The 26496-nt window shown below is 43.4% G+C and overlaps 1 protein-coding gene across 2 annotated transcripts in view; it reads right to left on the bottom strand.

Moving 5' to 3' along the window:
* BMP5 (bone morphogenetic protein 5) overlaps positions 1 to 26496 on the bottom strand; it is a 59087-nt gene that overhangs the window by 25803 nt on the left and 6788 nt on the right. For both annotated transcript variants that reach the window (XM_079970524.1, XM_079970523.1), the window contains one exon: positions 2073 to 2265. In XM_079970524.1, coding sequence (XP_079826650.1) covers positions 2073 to 2265 — 193 coding nt within the window. The remainder of the gene's footprint in view (positions 1 to 2072; positions 2266 to 26496) is intronic.

Genomic DNA, 26496 nt, shown 5'->3' with positions numbered 1-26496 from the left:
GCATTAAATAATGTGTCCCCTCCCTCAACTACTGTTGGAAGCGGTACAGTTCAGTTACCACCTCAATGAGGGCTCAAGTTCCACATGATGCCACAATCTCCTGATTGATTGTTTTCTGTATGCATGTATTTTTACTAGATTTCTGGCTGCACAGGGTGAAGAGTGCTTAGTCCTTTCGCATGCATAGTCATTTCAGGAGGTAGTTCTAGTGATCAGACTCACCCTTCTAAAGTTGAATTTTTGGGGTACCTGCATTCACATGCATGCAGGCACACACAAACACACACACTTGGGAACGCATACCTCAATTTATTCTTCACCCTGTGCACTCCTACTCCTAGTTTGGGAACTGGTGTCCACACAAGGTTAGCCATGATCCATATCTATCCTGCAGTGTCCTGAAGAATGACCTAGCTGTGTTTTAAGCCAGTATTGTATATACATCCCATGTTGGGGGTAATTATGATTTTTAAAAGGGCATATGAGGAAAGAGATACCCCTTCCTTCAGTGCCACTCCTGGAATAAAATTTGCCACTCCAAACAAGCATGCTGAGCTGCTGACCACAACATACTACAACAAGTATGAAAATGCTGAGGAGAATCATAACGAGCTGAGGAAAAAAACTATTTCATTAACGTGAAAACACTGCCATGATCCAAGAAATGCCAGTGACAGGTGGGATGGAAATCTGTCCAGGTAAGGGATCTTAAAGGAAAATTCACAGGTAATACCTTTTTTTTATTTTTCCATTCATAAGTATACCTTTTTTATTTTTCCATTCATAAGTATGTTTACTATTCCAGATGAACATGAAGAATGGCATGGCCCCTTGACAGAGTGTGACTTACAGAGCAGAACTGAATATTTATGTTGAGTCGCTGATGTTGACAGTTCCAGTTAGTATGATAAGTAATGCTCAGATATATTGTGAATAGGTTGCACAGCCACTGTACCCATAAGCAGGATTCTGTAAGCAGACGTTTCCTGAGATAGTCTGCACCAGCAGGTGCAGGATCAAAATGTGACAAATGTGTTATCTGATTTGCCTTTGAGTCAAATTGCCAGCAGCTATCTCCTAGCCATGAAACAAGCCTTGTCAGTGGTTTTGTTGAAATGATACCAGGTCATGATCTAGGGTTCTGATGTCTTACAGAGGTCAGCCACATACCACTATGAAATTCTAAAGCAAAACATTATTCAGGAGGAAAGGGCAACCCTTCATTTCCACCCTGGTTTACTTGCCTCATGCAGCACAATCCTATGTATGTTTAGTTAGAATTAAGTCCCACTGCGTTCAGGGGAATGTAATCCCTAGTTTGTGTGCTTAGGATTTAAGGAATGGAAGTATTCGTCTGCTGGAATGTGTGCAGATAAATAAACGCAACCGAAATTCTGACACTTAGGCTGCAATTCCATCCACACTTACCTGTGAGTAAGCACCACTAAGCATAGAAGAACTTGCTCAGGAGTAAACAAATAGTAGGGATAGGGAATGAATTTGATTCAGTTCACATTGAAAGGCAGACCTAACCAATTCTCACTTTCTGAAACAATACAGAAACTGAAATATAGCTACTGCTCTAAATTCACACTTTGCAGAATTTTGCAATGCAGTTCTCCAGCTGAATAATGTGTGTTAAATAAAAATGCATATGGTGGTCAAAACAGCATTATGTTAGAGAAAATGATAAAAATGTGTATATTACATTAGGCAAAATTACATATAAAATGAGGGAAGAGGTTCACCATGAGGCAGGGTTTAGAATTTAGATGGTATGCTAAGTCAAACCTTGGCCTGGATCAGTGCAGCGCAGGAGCAAAAATAGGCACTGGACTCCCTGTACTGCTTATCACATTATCAATACGCCAATAAAGGTTTGAGATTGAAGGGGGTGGAGTCACACTCCTTTTCAGGAGCTCACACATTCATGAGGTCCTCATAAGCCATAGTTTGGCTTTCCATGTCAACTGAAGCAGGTCACTGCTGCACTTGCATACATCCCAGGCGCATAAAGAAGAGATTCAACTCTTGTTGCTGCAAATGGAAAAATAATTTGAAAAAGAAGGCACCTGTTTGGATACTCCTTGATTATCTGATAAATGCTAATCTTAATGGTTTCATTTTCAAATCGACTGTAACTTCGATCCTTGTAAATCCGGAATTCAGCCGCCGTCACTGCCTCTCCGTGAGGGATCTGAGTCAAGTCAAATCGAAATTCTTTGTAATGCCTTCGTTGGTGGGAAAAGTCCTTGTCCCTTTCAACTGTGAAAATAAAACAATGAAAGGGTAAAAAAAAAATGCATACCCCATAGTTAATTCAGGATTCATTGTACATTCTTTAAAACAAACAAAGAGGGCAACGGGAAATTATACTAACAGCCAAACCTCAACTCCTGAATTATACAAGTGAAGTGTCATTAGGTCAAAGAGGAAAGCCCATGGTGATTGCACTCAACATTTCAGCAGGCAGAAAGCTGAAGGGAGATCAAGAAATATGACAAAAATATATGGCCTAAAAATGTGAGGCAAATAAAAAGTTACCGAAGAACTAAGGCATTGAGTTTGGTTTTGCTCTGTATACATGTAGGAATTATTTTCTGATTATCTTGGTGTGTATTACTGAAGGCAGCATCTGAGAATGAAGAAAAGAAGAAGCCAGCTAAGGCATAATTCCATAACAGGGCAAAAGACTAATTTACACCCAGATGTGCATTTGCATTGACTGAGTGCGTAGGAGAAGTCTGTTCTCATGGGGATTTGCTTGGCTGGACCAGAATGCCTGACTCCAGATTAGCAGAGCAATCCAAAGGATATGAAGCCAGTGGAACTTAATGCTGGTTTTAAGTTAAGTTGGTGTAAGTTCCCCCTATTCCAGACACCATTCAGAAGTGTGACTACTGCCACCTGAGCTAATCCAAGCTTGGTAAAAGGGAAACAAACCTTTAAAACAGAGTTTTATTGTACCCTCTTTTTACCAACATATATTCCATCAGGTTCCCAGGTCATGTGAATGAGATGAAAGAGGTTTGGAATAGATATAAGACTCTTCTTGTTCCATCCCATCCCTGCCATGTCCCTGGAACGCCTTTGGGGGAACTTACACCAGAGTAGGTTCTGCCAGCTGAGCCAGCATAGCTTCTGCTAAAGCAGGTTGAGTGACTTACATTGGCATAGCCCAGCTGATCCCAGGCTCAGCTGGGAAAGCCAAAGTTCTGCCTATTCCAAACTTGCTCACCCTGGTGGATCTTGGATTTGGGCTGGGGTGTTAGGTTTCATTAAAGATACACTTGGAAGTCAAAAGAAACTAATGCACACAACACTATGTTTAGCAGTAAAATCACACACACACCCCATTAAGCATAAACACCTCCAAATATCTTCCTAATACTCTTTAATAATAATTTTAAAAACCATTCCTTGATGTTTTAGTTTATTTTGCCATTACTATGCAAGTCAGGCAATAATTTTGGCTTTATGCTGTTCAGAATAGCTAAGCCATAAATAAATTCGGCCATCCATTAAGGATGTTAACTTTTTTTCAACATGACAAGGAATCCTAAGCTTCTGGGCTAAATAACCTATACTAGGACCCGTAATAGGGCACTTGGGTTGAAATATTTTTAAAAGGGTTTGGTTTTATTGCTAACAAGAAACTTCAACAGACACGTATAAATAGGTCATCCTGCTGTCATAAGATAGGGAATGTGAGAGAAAAGAAGCAGGAAACACCTGATTTGGGAACTCTATTTCAGGCTGCGAAACTGAAAGGGGAAAAATGTACCGAGATAAACTTGCCCTCTTTACAAAGACGCAACCACACTTAAATGCCTCTTAAGAAGCTGCAGAACTGTCTTAGTGAAATTAAAACGTTGTTACATTAGCACTGAAATGCTTTTCAATGTGTTCAAGGAAACGGAGCACATCATGTTTTATGAGTAAAACTGGTGCCAAGTCCTTTCGTTGGTCTTTCAGTATTGCATATATCTAATGGTTCCAACAACAAATACAGCAGAATTCTCAATATTTTGGGGGCTATGTGCTGTTCAAAGGGAAGCCTCCTGGTGTGGCAATCAATCCTTGATTCTTTTCAAGTTTTCAGGGGACATCAGGGAGAGATAACCGTGTTCAGACAACTGCAGCAGAGCCTTCTCTTTAACCCTGTTCGGGTATTAGAGCTGAACAGGAACTATTAACATGAGTAGGAAGCACAGAGCTTTGTGCACCAGCCTCACCTGCAAAGCTTTTGTATTTGAGTCCTGCCCTATGTTTCCAACCTTCCTATATCTTGAGCTGGGTCGGGCTGAAGAGGACTCCTTGCATGCATTTGCTTGAACACAACCATGCATAATCAGGAAATCTGAGAAAGCCCGTTTCCCAATCACACAGATTTTCTACTTGCATTCAACTGAAAGTTGGTAGAAGCCCCCTTCAGATCTTCCCTGTTCAACACAAGAATGTGTGGGACTGACCAGGCAGGGGATGTGGGTGTTGGGAGCAGCGTGCAGAGCTACCTGCCTCCAACTCATATCAATATTTCCTGTTCAAATGATGCCTTGTGAGGACAGAATGAGGAAGGAGGCAGATGAGAATAGGCTGCTGCCTATTTATTTTTTATTATTTATTTCAGTCAACAAAATTCAAATGTCACTTACTAGAACAAAAGGCCTCTAAGCAGGTTTACCAGAGTCTCAAATATTCATTTAAAATGCCATAAAACAAACAAACATGAAAAAACAAGTTACTGGGGAAAATTAAAGTAGGAAATAAAACCAGGAATTTTAAAACACTGACAGTATAAGCTTTAGAAGACACCTGAAGGCAGCCTTGTATAAGGAAGCTTTTAATGTGTCAGGTATTATTATGTTGTTATATATGTTTTTTTAAAAATCTGAAAATGCAATCGTGAGCAAAACCTGAAATTAATTCACATGCATAATAGCTCTAACACTTTACAAATGTCTCCTGCTTTCTGTTAGGACAGCTTTATATGACTCTTAAATCTATTAAATATTGTGTGATAGGGGATGGCCGAACCTGACTCACTATATTCTCTGCAGAAGCAGAAAAGTAAACCAGTCTGTACCAACCACCTCTGGGTGACGGAGGTTACTGTAAGCTGACACAGAACAAAGTGCACATGTTTACATCTTGAACCCAATGAAATGATAGTTTATCTTCAGTGAATACTTTGGGTTATCTGACAAGCTCAGGTCAAAGGTCTCAAGAGTTTCCTCTTGAAATTACTGAGTGCTCTTTCTGATGAATGATAATTAAAAGCAGAGGCTGGAGATATCAAATGTGGTAGGTGACAGATAAGTCTCAGATAAATGCAAGGACTCTGGTTCCTACACACTCAAAGGGCAGAGGCCCCAGGAATTAGTTATTGTGTTACTGGGAACAGACAGAAACATCAAACAGCTCTCTGTCCCTTTCTCTATCTCCCACCTTCAACCTGCTCTCACCCACACGTCTTTGATTCTTCTTCAGGAATCCTAAGTGATGCATGAGAAAGAAAGAACTTCCACAAAGTAGAAAAGGGAATTAGATCGTAATGAAGGACTACATGTATTATTATTTTCTTCAGGCACTTTAAATCAAAAATATATGAGCTGTGATTGCTTGAATATATTATGCACCATGCTGCCAATATTTGAACTCATTGAATTACAAAGCTATGAAAGGAGCAAGAGGCCACCAAATCTAATCCCTTGTCCAAGGTGGAAGTATTCACATATTAGCCCCCTAGGAATAACCCACATAATCCAAGCCATAAACTTGGGGCTGTGTGTGTGTGCCACAGTCCCATAACAGTGTTGCCTCCAGCTGCAGGTGGTTCTAGTGTGGGTCAGCCAGAGTCCATAGGGGTCAGTTTCCTGATCTGCCACAAGAGAGGTTCTGTTTACATGCCCCTCCGCCTGCCAGCAAGACAATTTGGCTGCAACCTGGATCAGTTGAACGTGGATTACTCTGAAAGGAAAGTCACACTAGTTCCAGAAATGCAGCGCCAAGAGCAAGTCAATGCTGAACGAATCATACCAAATTGTCAGAGCTAGGACAAATGGTAAAAACATGATCTCCATCTCATTCTGGTCGGACCACAACTTCTAAAATGCACGTATGTAGGAATCAGTGTCTGTTTTTGTTCGCATCCCTTTGCTCCGAACAGAAATTAGAAACAAACATCACAGTTGATAACTGGCTCAAAAAGACTTTACATGTTGCACAATTTATGTGTGTGTGCTATGGGGAACTGCAGATCCTGAGGACTATGTGGGTATTGGATGGACCTTCATAACGTATCTTAATAATCACCCTCTCTCAATATACTGCCCACAAAGTGTGGATTCATCTGGAAGTAGCTTTTAGTAGTATTTTCCCCTAGTTTTGCACACCTATTACTTTCCTTGTTTGCCTATTTCCCCCCTTACTCTTTTCCTTAAAATTAGATGTTAATCTTTCATTGGGCTTTTTAAAATATAAATGTCTAATATATATATATTCAGTGTTGCAAAATCTATATTTATGCTATTATCTTCTTTTGCAGGGCTAATCTTACCTAATCTTTTGAAAGGGGTATCAAAAGCTTTAACTGCTCAGTTTCCAAAATTACTAGAGCTAGGGAGAAATGAATTTTCTTGCACACTCATCTATCTGGAAAAGTGTATTTTATTATCTTTAAGATTACATTATATTTTCGATTTCTTTTAGAGCCTAAGGCTAAATTGGTTCATAGAGTTTTAAAATATTCAGACACATTATAGATAAGGAGCAACTAAACAAAATGACCCCTAGAACTCTCAATCTCTGCTACTTCTGTGCAGGTTTCCTTAGCTACTAAAACCAAGGTCAAAGCACTAGGTGCTCCTATTGCAAGCACTGTGAACCCCACACTCCTCCCTGCCCTGAAAAGAAATAGACCTAACAATTTGGTCCTTGGCAGAGACTCATCTGCAGACATGGTGATGTATTTATGGTCTATGGGCCTTGTGTACAACTTTTTCGAGGGGTCCTATTGATTGACCAAAATCAGTGTTTCCAAAACTTGAGTCTCTAGCTGTTTTGGGACTACAACTCCCATCATCCCTAGCTAGCAGGACCAGTGGTCAGAGATGATGGGAATTGTAGTCCAAAAACAACGGGAGACCTCAGTTTGTGAAACACTGACCCAAATAAATGTGGCTATATCAAAATTAGGTGTGTATGAGAAAATGATAATAATGTTTCTGCCTTTGCACTGTGCTCCTCATTCTTCAAACAACCTGGGAACAATTTGGGGAAAGGTGATAATGATGATGGTGCCGGGCTTGCTCCCCACAAAACAACAACTTCAGAAAAAGGAGGTTCCTCAGCACTGGGCTCCCCCCACAAAACAAAACAGGGAACAGTCAGGGGAAATGTGATGGTGATTATGATGCCTTTACATTGAGTTCCCTGCCACTGCATTGAACAGTTCTGGAATCATCCCAGCTGTACAGCATGCAACAGGAACAGGAAAGTTACCATATTTTCCACTCGCCCTCATAGTCAACTGATGGCCCATTTGTCCTGTGATTTCTAGCCAGGGGTACAAGATTGGGGTGGGGGTGGGTTGCCTGGTAAAACCTGTGGTTCACTGCTGAACTGGAACAAACATCATTTGGGTTGTCTGTGGATTGACATTTGTTCCGCTTCAGCAATAAACTGTGGGTCTTCTTGGGAAAAGCAGCAAAACAAAAATAAAACAAAAAAACCCTATTGGATCCCTAACTAGAAACCATAATTATCTGTTCCATAACAGCAAACAAGCACTACAACATTTGTTCCTACATACACACTTTCAAGCAGCTGCATGTCACATGACTGGCAGGTAGCAAAATGAGCAACAGATGACTATCGCAATTTTAGTTCCCACCCTAACATACATACACTTCTTTAAAAGAGTAGCTGCCTACCCACTGTTCCATGTGGCTGACAGGCAGCAAAGCAAATAGAGCAGGAAATGGGTGGATCCTGCACTTCTTCCTCCACTGTTACACAAACGCGCACACTTCCCCCTGAAACTCCCCCATGCCGAGAGCCGCTACCTGCTTCTTCTTCCATGAGGCCAGTGGGCAGCAAAGCAAAGAGAAGGCAAACATTTACAGGACATCTTTAGCTCTCCACTTTTCATAAAGCCCTGCCATGGGCAGCCAAAGGAGGGGAGGTGGAATGGCCTCAACACTTCCCACACCCTGACATCCTCCCTAAACCCAAAGAGGTGGCACCCATCCATCATCTCCTCTCCATATTTGTCCCATGACAACTGCTCAGACAAATCCTTCCCTCCAGAAATGAGTGGAGGAATCAGCATCATAGCCAACTGGAGCTGTAAGTAGATGAATCCAGAAGAGGATGGATCTTCTTTCCATCTCCATCAAGGGTTCTGTGCTGCAGAGCCAGAAAAAACATTATACTCATCCCTCTGCTTGTGTTGGGTTTGCTGCCCCCAAGCTTAGAAGGTTGCCTGAACATTATGTTTCCTAACTTTCTTTCCAGAAGAACTAGGGTCTTTTTTTTCTTTTTAAATGAAAGCTTGAAGTCTGGGGTCCCTGATGCCACAGGCTCCAGTGAAATTACTCCACTTACACAATTATAAATCCAAGGGATTCCTATTGCCCGGTGTCCAAACAACACACTTATCAATCACAGCTCTGATTTCACTCATTGGCTAAAAACACTGAAAGGCAGGAGCAGCCAGGCTGGCTCATTTAACAGAAATTGCTTAGAAGGGTACCTGTGCATTATGCTTCATAATTTTCTTTCTAGAAGGGCAAGAGACATACTAAAAAAGAAAGAAAGCTCAGAATCTGGCATCCCTGTTCTGGGGTTTCAACCAAGGCCTTTGCAGGCACTGAGCTGGCAACCCCATCCTAATGGAGCAGCCTCCAGCGACTTTAATCAGGGAATAGGAGAAATGAAGAGTGGAAACAGTGCAACAAACTAAAATACTAGAATTCAACCATGGTAAATCATTGTACCCAAAGGTATCCTCTCAATGAGCAATGTACAGTGGTACCTCGGGTTACAGACACTTCAGGTTACGGACACTTCAGGTTACTAACCCAGAAATAGTACCTCGGGTTAAGAACTTTGCTTCAGGATGAGAACGGAAATCGCGCGGCAGCAGCGGGAGGCCCCATTAGCTAAAGTGGTGCTTCAGGTTAAGAACAGTTTCAGGTTAAGTACGGACCTCCAGAACGAATTAAGTTCTTAACCCGAGGTACCACTGTATACTAATAACTTGGGGGGCTGTCAAATGCAGAGAGCCCTAATTTTGGACATATGATTTAGGCCTGTACTTCTGTAAACCCTCTAACCCTAAACTTGCCTTTATTTAAGAGTGTTCTCGGTGTCTTTCTTTTACTTTTCGCAATTTTTAAAGCCCCCATTTAAAATCACCCATGTGAAAACAACAACGTATTTCAATCAAGGAAACCATATCACCCCATAAAGCAATGTTTCGATGAAAAGTTAATTTGTAAACATGTGTTATTCATTCCATTTATAATTTCCTTTTACTTTCCAAGTCATATGTAGATGTTTTGCAAGTCAAAACAAGCGCGACGTTGCAGCTGCCTCCCTAATTATTAAATTCTGGAAGGCATTACAGTTGTTGATTTTAAGTGGGGGAAATGACACCTCGTCTTTCCTTACGCTAGTCTGATCCTTACCTGCATCAGAACATTTAAAAAGAATGAATGAATTGGCTTGATAAGATGTCTGGAAACCAGAAATCAAGGAAAATATTAGTACTGTAACACAGAGACTACAAAGCTAGATATTTATAGATATTTCTTAGAGCCTGCTGAACTCTGTCCATTCCTTTGTAGACTAATTAATATATTTAGCTGCTATATTAAGACGTTATGTGTCTCAAGATCAAAAAGCATCCATATTGCAGAATTATACAGCATTAGTCAGTGGTTCCTAAACATTTCTTCCCATGGACCACTTAAATGCCGTTATCATTTTTACAGACATGCCACAGACTCTTGCAAACCACTTGGTGGTCGATGGATCTTTGTCCTAGAGTACTAATCTACAAAACTCTCAAGTAATCCCAGCATGGAGCCCTCCTGATGTTGTTGGCCTACAACTTCTATCAGCTCCAGCCACTATGGCCAGAGATAAGTAACAGCAGGAGTTGCAGTTCAGGAATCCACTGGGTCCATCTGTTCTAGAATGTAGCTGATCCATAGCAATACAGTAGTGTGCTTTATTTCAGAATATTTCACATTCATAAAATTTTACAGAGCAGACCCCATCACTTCCGTGGCTGGCTTTGGTTTCATTTTCATATGACTACTTTGCTCTGTATGATACAGACACAAAGATTTTTTTGACGTCCTAGATGAATAATCCTGGACTACCCTAACACCTGCCCACTCTGCATATGTTCCTGTGTACAGTGGTACCTTGGGTTACATACGCTTCAGGTTACAGACTCCGCTAACCCAGAAGTATTACCTCGGGTTAAGAACTTTGCTTCAGGATAAGAACAGAAATCGTGCTCTGGCGGCACAGCAGCAGCAGGAGGCCCCATTAGCTAAAGTGGTGCTTCAGGATAAGAACAGTTTCAGGTTAAGTATGGACCTCTGGAACGAATTAAGTACTTAACCCGAGGTACCACTGTATGGTGATCTGCAAAAAAAGGATGTGTCTTAGTAACCTCCCCACCCCCTCATCATCCTCCAGACCCTCTAAGTGTCCCTATATTCCAGGGACAGTCCTGGATTTACAGAAGCCATCCCAGTTTCTGATCTGATCCCAGAACGTCCCGCTTTTCCTTAGGAAGTCCCTATTTTCATCAGAGAATGTTGGAGGGTGTGGAGTTATACAACCCCCCAAGCCAAGGAGATAAGTAATTATACAATCTTTAGAAGACACCCAAGGGAAGTTTTTAAATGTTTAATGTTTTATTATGTTTTCATATATGTTAGAAGCTGCCCAGAGTGGCTGGGGCAACCCAGACAGATGGGTGGGGTATTATTATTACTATTATTATGGAACAGGACATCCCTATTTTCATCAGAGAAATGTTGGAGGGTATGCATCCTCTAGACCAGGAAGTAAAAATGATTCACCCTGTTACATGTAACAGGATTAGCAATCACACTGAAGGTTCTTAAACCTTGCTTCCCTGGGTGCTGTGCTTCCAAGGGCAATCATCTTCATCTGATGCACCTCATTTCCTTCCTGATTGCTACTCACATCATTAACACCATGTGTAGTTTCTTCTTATAATTCTTCCCAGTCAGCAGAATTCAGCTTTCCTTATGTTAATCTTAAATTGGGGGCCTTTCGCAAAGCATTGCTGTGCTCTGGGGCAGGAATGCATTTGAGGGTGTAATTCTGGATCACACTCTGCCACCAAAACCCAGATCCGTCAAAACTTCAATTCTCAGAAGATAGCCAGTTTTCAGACTAATCCCACTTGTTCCTGTGCTGAAATCTGAGGGGTCATGTTAGCTTTGTACTGTTCTGTTTCTCCATAATAAAAAAGTAAACACCACTGGCAATTATTATAAACTTTTCAGGTGCCGATTTGCCAGATCTTAGCAACATACTTCCAAGACAGCTCAGCTCATTTGCCAACTTTGCAAGAACACTTACTTCACAAATTTAAATAGATCTAAAAATATTAGCTTCTAGATTGTTCAGACCTAAAGTCTTGCAGCCAGATCTTGTCAGTCCTTAGACCTGATTTGCTGTGGGATCTGAGTCAATTTTACATTTGAAATTTAATTAAATAAAAGCCTTTAGACCACAAACTAGTTCCCTAGGTCATAAATACACAAAGTATGGTACACTCAGGCTGTAATACCAATTTCCCTCCCTCAAAACAGAGAGCCCTCTAAAGAATGACACTAACACTACCTTTTCAGTAAGGAAAACTTAAGAGAAATTAATATCACTCAGGTATGGATCAGAATACACTAAGCTCCTGTTTCAAGTTGGGAAGTCAAATTTTCCACATTTAAATCATGTCCTGTTAGGGAGCCAGCTTCTGCTATACTGTTCCTGATTAGTAAAAGGGTAAGGTGAGTCTATAATTGCCTATAAGTCAAATAAATTATTCAGCCTGCTAAGGTTGAAAAATAAGAGGAAAATCAAGTTCACGTTATGTTGCTTTGGTTACAGTCTACTGTTTTCTACTTGACTTTACTTTTGTTCAGTAGCAAAAAAGAAAGACCCATTAATAGCAGAGTTTTCAAAAACCTACAAGTGAGCATGTCAGTTCAAATCAGCCTGGAGATTAGTGAAATACACAAAAAAATAAAAATCTGCTTGACACCCCCCACCCAGATACAATGAAGGCTCAGAAATCTTCACTGCTATTGAATGTGTCAGGTTCTTTGCAAAGCACTGATTCCAATAATACTCATAACTCATTTTCCTTGAATTTTTTCATAACCAAGGTCTGCTCTTACTTATGCACTACCTCACCAGAGCATTTGACTTCCATTCATCTAGAAAAAACAGTCACACAATTTCTGAATCAGGTATGTGTCAATTTGAAAATTTGTGTGGATCATTTGTGAAAAGACTACAGCTCAGTGGCTGAGCATCTGGTGCAAGGTCCCAGGTTTAATCCCTGGGAGTTCTGCGCAAGGCTGGAAGAGAAATTTTGAAACTCTGGAGAGCCACAGCTAGTCAAGTGTAGACAATATGCTGGTTGAACCAATGATCTGACTCAGTATCAGGCGCCCTCCAGTGATCCAGTGTTCACTGGTTTTGAAGCTAATAGAATATGTCAGGGCATGTTAAGAAGAAAATAGCCAAGGCCAACAAGGATGGACACAAAGAGAGCCAGCATGGTGTAGTGGTTAAGAGTGGTAGTCTCGTAATCTGGTGAACTGGGTTCAGTTCCCCGCTCCTCCACAGGCAGCTGCTGGGTGACCTTGGGCTAGTCACACTTCTTTGAATTCTCTCAGCCCCACTCACCTCACAGAGTGTTTGTTGTGGGGGAGGAAGGGAAAGGAGAATGTTAGCTGCTTTGAGACTCCTTAGGGTAGTGATAAAGCGGGATATCAAATCCAAACTCTTCTACATTAATTTTAAGAAGCACTTCTTGTTCTCAAGGACTTTTGCCTCCTTCAGAAGATCAGCATAAAACAGATGGGAAACCCAGGGCTTGATTAACCATTAAGCAAAATAAGCACATGCTTAGGGTATCAAGGGAAGGGGGCACCACCAAAATTTTCCACTGCCAGATCATAGCTGTCAACTTTTCCCTTTTCTTGCAAGGAATCCCATTCGGAATAAGGGAATTTCCCTTTAAAAATGGGAAACGTTGACAGCTATGTGCCAAATTTACCATGTGCCATTTGGTGCAGCTGAACAAAAATAAATATTTATACAAATATACAAAAATAAACATTATTTTCTAACTTACTGTACATGTTGTTTCATTTTGAAAAACAAAGTTTTGTTTTATGGTTTATTATTTTGTGTGTGTGTGTGTGTGTGTGTGTGTGTGTCCCAAAATCTTTTTAAGTGCTTAGCATAGATGCCAACTCCTAGGAACTGGTGCAGTTTTGCCCCCCTCCCAATGTATTTTTAAGGGGGGCGGGTCACAATGTCCTGTCAGGCCCCCTCAATCCTCTGCAGAAGCTGATGCCTGGAGTGCTTTGGATGTCTAAAGTTGTCCGGCCCTGACAACTCCCATTATCCCTAACCATATGCTGTGTCGACTGGTGCTGCTGGGAATTGGATTTCCAGACTCAGATGCCCCATCCCTGACAATAAAGTATCAAATAAGTAGGCACCCCTTTCTGTACAATACTTCAGTTCTAAAGGAAGTGCCATCATATTTTAAGAATGGCAGCAGTCGTTTGTTTATTGTTTTGTAACAATGGTGGGATGATCAATCCAGAAAATAGTACCTTGATCATTAGATTTAGGGGAAATTCCCCCCCTACACATTCTTGCAATCTATAGCTAATTAACACATACATTTGAATTAGTAAACACCAATCCTCAGATGACTATAGTTGTGTGATGTTGCTTAGGAGTCTTGCCTGTATGTAAAACAGTTTTTTAAAAGTGAAGAATGTGCACACATTTTGAATGGAAATGTGTCACCCTTTCATATCACTCTTAATCGTTCCCCCTCACCCCATACCAAGTACAAAGTAACATACATACTAATCCCTTTTTTAAAAATGCTTTGGATGCTTTGGTTTTACATAAGGACATGGAGATCTTTAGGACTGATCTTGAACATGCTTAAAACTCCTCTTTTTTTTCGCACCTGAAGCCATGTGCTTGCTGCTGCTTCCATGACTACGGCTACATTGAGAAGGTTTGAAAATTTCCACCACGTGGTTTCACTTTACACTGTGTTTATATAACGTGTAAGGGACACTTGCCCCCTTGAGAGAAGCATCACTCGCGTATTATGTAAACAGACTGTAAACCAAAAACACATGGGACTGACATTTTTAGATCTTCCTAGAGCAGAATGCACATTGTTTCAGCTATGTGAAATGGATATATATAAATAATTTCTATTGAAATGAGCAGGGCTTGCTTTCAAGTAAACGTATTTACCAGCATCCAGGTCTTAGAGGTGCACAACATTACCATTTTTATTCATTTGGTCAAAGCACAAACGACTTGAAGCCAAAGACACACACATAAGTCCGTATCTTCAGTCAGACAATACATCCTGGACTTACTTAGAATCAGAGAGTTGTGCCACTGTTTTGTGGCAGAACACACATGTTGCATGTACTGGAGCCCAGGTCTGGATTCTGGCATCTCCAGTTACAGTTGTACCTTGGAAGTCAAGCTGAATCCGTTCCGGAAGTCCATTCAACTTCCAAAACATTTGGAAACCAAAGTGCGGCTTCTGATTGGCTGCAGGAAGCTCCTGCAGCCAATCAGAAGCTGCAGAAGCCCAGTTGGACATTTGGCTTCCCAGAACCAGAACAGTCACTTCTGTGTTTGTGGCGTTCGGGAGCCAAAACATTCAAGAAATAAGCTGTTTGAAAATGAAGGTACGACTGTATTTTAAAATTTAAAAGGATCAAAGAGCACATCATAATAACTACAATAATAATAATTTTATTATTTGTACCCCACCCATCTGACATGATGTGAAAAGACCTCAGCCTGAAACCCTAAAGAACTGCTGCCAGTCAAAGTGGACAACACTGGACAAGGTGATCAGATACTTTGACCCGATGTAAACAGTTTGCTATGTTCCAGATGGATGCTTCTTGTGACATCTACAAGTCTCAGATCAACCCTATCTGCACTCAAGTGCTGTTACTGATTATTCAAAGGGGCTACATCCCAAATAATGCTTTTGGAGAGCGTTCCAACTCCCAAAAAAGCAAACAGGAAAGCCTTTTTTCACAATATGAAGACAATCTCCCTCTTCAAAAAGAACTTGATTCAGAGTTTCACCTTACTTTAAGATCTTGAAACTACTATGCTACCCATCAGACTAAAGAAATAACCTCATGAGACTGGGCTTTATTACAACATTCGCTATTATTAGCCTTCATATCCTCTCCATAAGGCTTTAAGAACTTTCATCCTCATTGCAAAACATTAAAACAGGATGCAATTAAGTAAAATTAACAACAGGGGTCAGATGGTCAGCAGATAAAAATTGGCCCGAGCAAGGAATCACGCAAATGCCAGGGCTGAAATGAATCCACAGTATTGGTTTTTGCTTTTGTTTTGTTTTTTTTTAAGCAACTTTAAAATAAAAAGCAATTTCACTTTAGGCAATTCAGTTTTCATAAATTTAGTATGCTATATTTTGCCTTCCTGATTAAATACATAAAGGCTGCAATCCTAAACACATATCCTAGAGAGCAAGCCACATTTAACACAATGGGACTTCCAAGTAACCAGGCATATGATTGTACTTTAAGGCTGCAAACACACCAGATCTTTAAAGCACATTAAAAGTGCAAACCGTAGTTTGCTAAGGATGCTGGGAATTGTAGCTATGTGAGAGGTAAACTACAGTTCCCATAATTCTTGGGCGGGAGCGGGAATGTACTTTAAAGGTCTAGAGTGTGTAACAGATACTTGGGTTACATACGCTTCAGGTTACATACGCTTCAGGTTACAGACTCCGCTTACCCAGAAATAGTACCTCGGGTTAAGAACTTTGTTTCAGGATGAGAACAGAAACCGTGCTCCGGCAGCATGGCGGCATCACGAGGCCCCATTAGCTAGTGGTGCTTCAGGTTAAGAACAGTTTCAGGTTAAGAATGGACCTCCAGAATGAATTAAGTACTTAACCAGAGGTACCACTGTACTGCATTATACCTTTTGCATACTCTGTATTCACTTGTAGTAGCACTAACTTTGTCCACCACAAACATGACACTTGCGCAATACTTAGAAACCCCAGAATCAAATTTTTGTTGCGCTGTTGAGCAGAATATTATATTACTTTAAGTAATTAAAACACATATTGTGGTGGGATAATGAGCAGCTTGTGCGTTAAAGCTGGATCCCTCAGAGCTCACTCTGTGTAGTGAAACCCTGCGTTGAGAAGAGCCCTTGAGCATGGCTCCCTCAGTCGCTGGTAGAATCTGACAGTGGGCGTTTGCGGAAACGTTTCCAACATAAGAGCTGTTTCACAGACATGCGCCTCCTGGATTCCCTGCGTGACAGCTTCCGGCGGGGGGTGGGAGTCCTTATGGGCTGTTCTGATACCTCCTCGCTGTTCTCACTGGAAGTATCCCAGAGCCTCCCCTCCGACTCCCTTTCCTTTGGAGCTCCCGCACTCCCCCTACTGGTTCCCTCTTCTCCTGAAGAAGAGGCTCTCCTATTCTGCTGAAGCCTTCTCACCACCTGTCCTTCCGATGGCAGTTCCCTGACATCCACCTCCCCCCCAGGGCCCCCTTCACCCCCTCCCGCCTCTTCTCTTACTGGCGGCGAGGACGGAAATCCCTGGAAGGAACTCCCCTCATCCTCCGAGGATTCAAACACTTCTAACCACGGCCTACCGCCTCTTTCCCCCTCTTCCTCTCCTTCGTCGGAATCTGTTTCCACCTCCACTTCCGACTCTGGGAACCCTTCAAATTCCCCTTCCTCATCTGTAGTCCCGAAGTGTTCCCTCCTAAACCTTGCCACTGGTTGTGGTTTACTTGGGAAACGCCGATGAAACGTTTCTATTAAAATCTCGTCCTTGACTTCCTCTGCCGGTACCCATGCGTTTTCTGACTCTTCCTCCCCCTCCCATTCTACCAAGTATTCCACCTGATTCCCCTTCCACCTGGAATCAATGATCCCTGCCACATCCATGTTGCGTTCTCTCTCTTCTATGACGGGTGTCCGGGTGACCTCCCTCTCACGTTCCCCCCACTCACACCCCTCTCTGTAGGGCGACAGTAATGACCTGTGAAATACTGGGTGCAATTTCATGTGACTGGGCAATCGGAGTTTGAATGCTACTGGGTTGACCTGCTGTATGACCTCAAAGGGTCCCAACCGTTTGGGTCTCAATTTCTTACACCCTCCCTTGAACGGCAGTCCTTGGGTGGATAGCCACACCCGGTTACCCACCCTTATGGTTTCGCCTTCCCTCCTATTTCTGTCAGCTTGCTTCTTATATTCTTCTTTGGCTTTCTCTAAGTTGAGTTGGAGCTGACGGTGGATCGCTTCCATCTCTTCAACAAAATTTTCCGCTGCAGGTACACTCCACCTTCCCCCGCCCTCTCCTGGAAACGCCCGAGGATGACACCCATAATTGGCTAGAAAGGGACTCATCCCTGTGGACGCGTTCTCCGCGTTGTTGTAGGCAAATTCTGCCAGAGGTAACCAGTCCACCCAATCAGTTTCTCTGTCCTTTACATAACACCTCAGATATTGTTGCAAAACCCCGTTTGCCCTTTCTGCTTGCCCATTTGTTTCTGGGTGCCTGGCGGTGGAAAAACTTACCTCCACATGCAACATGCTCATTAGTTTCCTCCAGAACCTAGAAGTAAATTGTTTTCCTCTGTCGCTCAAAACCCTCAAGGGGGCGCCATGCAACCTAAAAATGTGCTCCACAAACAACCTTGCGGTTTCTTCCGCTGTCACTGCATGTGAACAAGCTATAAAGTGGCACATCTTAGTTAGTAGATCTACCACCACCATGACCGCGGTTTTCCCTTTGGATCTCGGTAGATCGGTCATGAAGTCTATGGATACCATCTCCCATGGCCTTTCTGGGGTGGGTAAGGGTTCCAATAACCCCGCTGGCGCCAACCTCTCTCCCTTTGCTCTTTGGCACCTGTCGCATCCCCTGACATACTCCCGCACGTCCTCCCGCACCTTGGGCCACCAAAACTCCCTGGTAACCAACCACATGGTTTTGTGCTGCCCGAAGTGCCCGGCCGTGGGGCTGTCATGCAACTGCTTAAGCACTCGCCCTCTTAGTTCCCCACCTGGTATGTAGAGCGCCCCTTTGTAATATAGTTTTCCGTTCTTTTCCTCAAACCCCCCTGCGTTTTCACCTGTCTCCCTGAGTTCCCTAAGTTTCTCTTGGGCATATTCATCGTTTTCAATACCCTCTACCAGTTCTCTTTGCCCCACCAATGCCGCCCCACAAACCCAGTGGTCCTCTGAGATGATATGTCTTTCTTCCGCCCCTCCTTCCCCCTCCAAGTACTCAGGTTTTCTGGAGAGAGCGTCCGCCCTGACATTCTCAGCCCCTGGCACGTAGCGAATCTCAAAATTGAACTTGGAGAACTCTTGCGCCCATCTTACTTGTCTCTGGTTCAACACTCGGGCTGTTCTCCAGTATTCTAGATTTTTGTGGTCTGTCCGTACTTGAACCTTGTGTTGCGCTCCAATCAACAGGTGTCTCCATCTCTTGAACGCTTCGTGGACAGCGAGTAATTCTCTGTCGTACACTGTATAATTCCTCTCAGACTTGTTCAATTTCCTCGAGAAGAAGGCACACGGCTTCCATTCCGACGTATTCGCTCCTGGCTGCAGAAGCACGGCCCCCACCGCTCTGTCAGACGCGTCGGTTTCCACCCTCATCGGCTGCTGCAGATCCACGTGTAAAAGTTGTTCTTCCGAAGCAAACGCCCTCTTTAAACTTTCGAAAGCTCGCTGCGCTTCTTCCGTCCAGACAAATTTCTTCTTACTGCTGAGACAATCCGTGATGGGGGCTGTTAAATGGGCGAAGTTCTTGATGAACTTCCGATAGAAGTTTCCGAACCCCAAAAACCTCTGCACATCTTTCTTAGTTTTCGGTGGCCTCCATTCCAGCACTGCTTGCACCTTGCTAGGATCCATGGCCAGCCCCTTGTCCGACAACCGGTACCCAAGGAATTCCACCTCCCTGGCGTGAAACTGACACTTCTCCAGTTTCACCCACAGCTGGTTTTCTTGCAGTTTGCTCAGTACTTCTCTTACATCTCGCACATGCTGCTCTTCATCCTCTGAGTACACCAGCACATCGTCCAAGAACGCAGCGCAGTTCTTGTACAGCAATGGTCCTAGTACGTGATTAATAAATGATTGAAATACTGCGGAACCCGCCTGGAGGCCGAAAGGCATAACGCAGTACTCAAATGCCCCCAAGGGGGTGAACATAGTGGTTTTCCACTCATCTCCCTTTCTCATACGTATCAGGTTATACGCCCCCCTCAGGTCCAGCTTGGTAAAAATCTTCCCTTTTCTCACCCGGGTCAGAATGTCATCGATTCTGGGCATAGGGAAGGTCACGGGTTCGGACACTGCGTTTAGGGCCCTGAAATCCACAATTAATCTCGGTTTGTCCGAGTTTTTTTTGTCTACAAAGAACACTGGGCTACCCCCCACCGCTCGTGACTCCCTGATGAACCCACGCTTGAGGTTTTTGTCAATAAACTCCCTTAGCTCCTGCATCTCTCTGTCAGACATTGCATACACCTTGCCCACTGGCAATTGCGCTCCTGGAAGTAAGTTGATTTGGCAGTCAAAGGCTCTGTGCGGGGGTAGTTTATCTGCTTCCCTTTCGCTGAAGACGTCGGCAAAATCTGCATATTGTCGTGGTACCCTACCTTGTTCCATTGCTTCTATCTTTGCTAACGTGGCCTGAGTGCCTGCTTGGCCCCCTTTTTCTGTGCAGTGTCCCATACAATGTGCTGACCCAAAGGAAACCACTCTCTGATGCCATCCCACAAGCGGATCATGCAGCGCTAGCCAGCTCATCCCCAAAATGATGGGCGCTCCTCCCAACGTGGCTATATTAAACGCTATCCGTTCCGTGTGTCTTGCCACCCTCATTGTCATGGGGACCGTCTGCTGGTCTACTTCTCCCCCCAACAGCGCCCTCCCATCAATCGTGGTCACCTGCAGGGGATTTTTTAAAGGAATGGTTTGTATCTGATGGGCGGCTGCAAACTCCTTACTCATAAAGTTGCAGGAGCTGCCTGAGTCTAATAGCGCCTTCACTTTTAGTGGGTGTCCGTTTGCCAGCTCCAGCAATACCTCTATTACAAGAGCTGGTCTTGGGGGTTCTGGCGTGGGCACATTTACTGTTCCTTGGCCTGGCTGCTGTGCCCCGTCGGTGGCAGCCAGGCGTTGGCTTTTACTTGCTCCTTAGCTCCTTCTCCCTCCTCCCCAACAGCTCCCGCCATTCCTTGCCATTCCTTTCTTTGCGGACAAACTCTGGCAAAATGACCTGGCTGTTGGCAGAGAAAACATTTCTTGGCGCCTTTCCCCTCCTTCTTCCGCCCTTCACTGGGGTTTGAAATTGCGCGCGCGCGCGCGCTGTTCCGATTTCCATCGGCTCTGCTGGCAGAGAAGGCTGCTCTGGCATCTCTGGAATGCGGAAATCTCTCCAACGCTCCCCTTTCCCTTCCCGCTTCTCCAAGGCTCTGGCCTCCTGGCGTGAGCCTATGGCCAGCGCTGATTTAGTCAGAAGGTCCATAGACTCCGCCCTGGGCCCCCGGGAAAGTTCGTCTTTCACTGCCGAAGATAGTCCTTCTTCGAACAGCATTTGTATCGGTTCCGCTGACAAATCCCATCCTAATTTATGGATCAACATGGTGAACTCAGTCCAGTACTCACGGACAGATCGGTTCCCTTGTTTACACGCCATTAACTGCCTGCGCGCCACTCCCTGCTCAATCTCGCTGGAAAACATCAGATCCATGGCGCGAAAAAACTTCCTTGTGTCCCTTAGGGCTTCATTATTGGCTGCCATTAGTGGCCTCACCCAATCTCGGGCTGTGCCTTCGAGATGCCCAATCACAAAACCAACCCTCGAATCCTCATCAGGAAAATCATCAAACTGCAGATTGAGGGCATATTGCATCTCTGTCCTGAAGGCTTGATAATTCCTGGGATCACCCCCAAACTTCTGCACCAGTCCTGGCACTTTCCTCGAGAGCTGGGCGGCTTTCCCCTTTTCTGCATCATGAGCCCTCCTCTCCTCCAGCCTCGCCGTTTGCAGAGCTAACTGTACCTCCAACATCCTGTACCTTTCTTCCAGGCTAGGACCGGCTGCAGCTGCTCCCCCATCTCCGCCTCCGGCTGGGTTGCTCATGATGCCTCTCTTTGCACAAGCTGCTTTCAGGGACTGTCAGATTGCTGTGGTGGGATAATGAGCAGCTTGTGCGTTAAAGCTGGATCCCTCAGAGCTCACTCTGTGTAGTGAAACCCTGCGTTGAGAAGAGCCCTTGAGCATGGCTCCCTCAGTCGCTGGTAGAATCTGACAGTGGGCGTTTGCGGAAACGTTTCCAACATAAGAGCTGTTTCACAGACATGCGCCTCCTGGATTCCCTGCGTGACAGCTTCCGGCGGGGGGTGGGAGTCCTTATGGGCTGTTCTGATACCTCCTCGCTGTTCTCACTGGAAGTATCCCAGAGCCTCCCCTCCGACTCCCTTTCCTTTGGAGCTCCCGCACTCCCCCTACTGGTTCCCTCTTCTCCTGAAGAAGAGGCTCTCCTATTCTGCTGAACCCTTCTCACCACCTGTCCTTCCGATGGCAGTTCCCTGACACATATATAGGCTGAAGTCAGTAGATTCCCCCAGACAATGGACTGATGTGTTCCCATTTCCAATTTAGCACTAACAATGGTTTGCCATGACATCCAACTTGGCAAATTCTGCTAAGCGATTCCCTCCAAAACACAGGCAGAATCCATGGTTGGAATTGGGAGTGCAATCTTTGATTTGGAATGAATTGTGTCATCTGCAGAGTCAGGTATCATGAGAAACTAGTGTTAGGGCTGAAAAGGCAATAGTTCAAACCTATTCAGGAGGGAGGGGAGGAGGACATACAACAGCCCATGGCTCAAACCTGATTCTCATAACCAGGATCAGGGAACCTGAAGCCCTCCATAAGTTGTTGGGCTACAACAACTCTCATCATTCTTGACCATTGGTCATGCTGGCTGGGGCTGTCAGGAGTTGAAACCCAACAACGTACAGAAGGCCATAGATTCTGCTACCGTACTCTAAAATATGGCATGCAGAATTCTGTGAATCAAGACAATGAATTAAAACAATCCATTAAAATCCCCTTTTAAAGATGCTTTGGAATAATATATAATTGAAACACAAGCAATAAATTTTAACTATTGAAGGATACATTCCATTTCAGTTGCTCATAAGCAGAAATAGGTTACTCTTGGGGATTTTATAGACACTGAATCTAGTCTTTCTGTTTGGGGAACAGGGTCTCCAAAATGTGTTGGCTCCTCCAATAAGAAGGGCACTTAACTCCTAGCATTGTCCAGCTGGACAGAAGCATATATTTTGTTTATAAATAAGAAGTCGGGTTTGGGCAGAAGCGGAGTGTTGTACAAATTATTTGGGTGGAATTTCTTGGCAAGGCTGAGACTAAACTTACATGTTCTGTCTTATTATGTTGAAAGGCAGCTCCCAGTTTTCCATATTGTTTCACTGCAACTCTTCTCATTGCCCTTTCTCTATTTTCCCTTTGCCACCACAGTACAGTTCCTTGGCCACTTTTGTCCAGTCTACTGTTTTAATTCTATTGGCCAGGATGACCTACCGGTATGTAAATATTTGGTAGGTCCAACGTGAGGACTGCACAGATGCATGGAAACAGAACAACTGTGTGTTGTGAGTGACAGTGAGCAAACAGGACTGGGAACTATAAGGACAAAGAAGGAAGTGGGAAAAAGAAACAGCATAATATAGGAAAATAGGGAGCTGCTGTATCCTTTGTTCGGTCTAGCTCAGTATTGTCTACACCCCTGCTATTTTTCTTGCAGGGGAAAGGTGCTGGAATTCACCTCTTTCTCTTAGAATGGCAATGGCATCCACCTGAGAGGTGCTGGAACTCAGTTCCAGTGAGTTCCCCCTGGGAAAAAAAGCCCTGGCCTACACTAACTGGCAGTGCTACCTGGAGATGCTGGCAACTGAATCAGGAACCTTCTGCAGAAAAAGAACATTCTCCACCACTGAGCTATGACCTACCTTTAGCCTCAGCCAAGAGAACAGAAGCATTCTAAACACCATACAAACAGCACGAATATTTGCCCGTTGGATTTTGGTGGCATCTTTTTCATGATGGAAGCATAGATTTCGTTTTTTGTTTTTCCATGGGTTGCTTATTACACACCACACTTTCTTCAAACTACAAGGTGGGTTACCAAACAGAGAGATTAAACGTAGACTAATAGCCTGCAAACAAACAATAATGTTTAAGAAATGTGTGTCTCAAAACGAGGACTGAACGTGAAACGCCCTACGGTCAACTTTGCACAGAAAACATCTCAATCTTCAGGGCAAAAATTGAAAGTCCCTCCAACACCACTCCACCAAAACAAACTAACTGGTTGTCAGGACTGACAGGTTTTGCCTGCTATAGCACTCATGTGTTTTATAGGAATCTTTAGCCAGGGGTGTTATTTTAAGAGATGAGCAAATGGGGAAACCCCATGGCCTAGCCAATAAAATATGAACTTTAGGTGCAATGAAGCACTCATAAATATGACTCTGAACAAGGGGATTCATTGTTTTGACTGACCTCCTTTTTTGCTTCTCTTCTGATCTCAGCCTCTCTGTGTGCGTCATGGCAGCCCTCATCCTTTAACCTGTGGTTTTTAGAAAGCTAGCTACTATGTTATTTATGGCCAGAAGCATTAGTAGCTGCTCTGTGTACTCCCTGCATGCACACATACTGAGGTGGGATGGGGTCTTTTGGTGCGTGTGTTTTACTTTGCTGGGATGAAAGGATTTGCTTCTGGAACTGAGGTGGTTGCTGTACTTTAAAGAGGCCTCAGCAATTCGGATCCCTCCCTCTGGTACTAAAGCTGTGATATCTCCCCCCTTTTTAACATACTGTCATATTTTATTGTTTATTTCACTTTTCATTTTTCCTAGAATATTTTTCCCAATGTACCACCCTCATGTTATCCCACTGCCCACCAGTTTTCTGAAGGCAGCTCTGTATGGGAAGTTTTTAAAGTTTTATTGTGCTTTAGTATTCTGTTGGGAGCTACCCAGAGTGGCTGAGGAAACCCAGTCAGATGGGCAGCATACAAAATTATATTATTGCTACTACTACTACTTTTAGGTAAGGAAGTCAGAGAATTCCAACAAAAAATGGGAAATGAAGTGCAGTAGAAATTGCTGTAGTTCATGTGCTTCTCTGTGGGCAGGAAAGGAAATCACTTAAGTGAATATAATCAAGTTACATTGTTTTTAAGTCAGCAAAAATCAGCTACTATGTTGTTTTTAGTCTGCAAGCAACATGTAAATAAGAACTATTTTTTTACATTGTTCTGGCATTTTCTTTTCATTGAAATGAATGTAAGGTGAAAGTTACATAAGTTATGTAACTTGCATTAAATGCTGGGCAGAGAAAATAATATTATTTGGTGGTAATAAAACTGTAGCACTACAGAAAAAGTGCTGGCTGTGATGAATACAGGTTGAAATGGATATCATTGCTTCCTTCCATCCCTGCTTTTAGGTCAAACTTTGCAAGCATTGCTGCATGCTAAAGGCAAGTTCACACAATCACTAGTTACACAGAAACATTACCACAACCTATGTTGTCTCGCCTGCTGCATAATGCAAGTAAAAAACACACACCATGAAATTCAATTACTGAAAGCTAATTTCCTGTGGTGGTATCTTGATTCTGTCACTTGGGAGCACATTTGTAAGAATAAGTAACCACAGAAGGATTACAGAAAAATAACACAATTGCAGGGCTTATCCAAATTGTATCCCAATCAGTGTTTCCATGGTAGAAATATAGCTACTATAGATGTGTGATTTACATATTCATAAATCCACCCTCACGTAGTCACTCGTGAGTGTGACTTGCACACTGCAGAACACACACCACAGATTTCACTTTCAAAGAATCTCACACCATCTCAACCACAATGCTTTCTGAGAAGGCTCTGAATATTTTACAGGCAACAGGATAGTTAGGGTGAAAACCAGTAGCATGTATGGACTGGTCCACAAACTGCATCCTACTTGATCTTATGTTGCAGTAGCTAGTATTTTAGATGTACCTGGAATTCAAGTTCAAATCCCACATCTACCATGGATTCTGGATGGCATTCCACAAAGAGCACCAATCAACAGTTTTAAATCCTAGATCTTCTATAGTATTATGGGCTTTGATCTTGTTGTTCAGCTCTGTTGTGTTAATGTTTTATATTTACAGAATCCCGGGAACTGTAGTTTGTTATGGGTGCTGAGAGTTGCTAAGGGAGCTGATTTCCCTCACAGAGCTACAAATCGCAGTGAGTGGTTTAACAGAGTGTGGTGTAGGGGTTAAGAGTGGTAGTCTCGTAATCTGGTGAACCGGGTTCGGGTCTCTGCTCCTCCACATGCAGCTGCTGGGTGACCTTGGACTAGTCACACTTCTTTGAAGTCTCTCGGCCCCACTCACCTCACAGAGTGTTTGTTGTGGGGGAGGAAGAGAAAGGAGAATGTTAGCCGCTTTGAGACTCCTTCGGGTAGTGATAAAGCGGGATATCAAATCCAAACTCTTCTTCTTCTTCTCTTCCCAAGGAACTGTAGATCTGTGACAACTCCCAGAACCCTTAACAAGCCACACTTCCCAGGGGTCTTTGGGGGAAGACATTACTGCATTAAATGTATAGTGCTAATGGAGCCATGTAGTTAAGCACGGCCTATCAACCAGCCAACCAAAGGTTTCTTTGGAAGAGTGCAAGAGCAGCCTGGGAAGCAGGGAAAAAATCACCACCTCACCGCTAGAGAGTCATTCTTCATGCAAGCACTTTCCTCACATGGCAAATACCTAATAGCCTGCCTTATTATTCATCATAGCCAGGGATAGCTGTCACAGAGGTCTTTGTGTAGGAACCAGCATGCTGGTTAGGAATATTACGCACCACATGGTTTTCCAGGAAACAAAAGGTTGCATCAACAACCAAGAGGTGTTATTATGGATGACTTTAATTGCTATTCACGGTTGCTATGAGGTTTTCTATGTGCATGAGTGTGTTTTTCCCTAGTAAGACATGTATTGTACCTAAACCCACAGCTTCCCGCCCAAAGTCT

This window comes from Podarcis cretensis (genome assembly GCF_951804945.1).
Source record: "Podarcis cretensis genome assembly, chromosome: 3".
Classification (NCBI taxonomy): domain Eukaryota; kingdom Metazoa; phylum Chordata; class Lepidosauria; order Squamata; family Lacertidae; genus Podarcis; species Podarcis cretensis.
The sequence above is the reverse complement of the archived record's forward strand: the minus strand, read 5'-3'. Positions and strand labels throughout refer to the sequence as shown.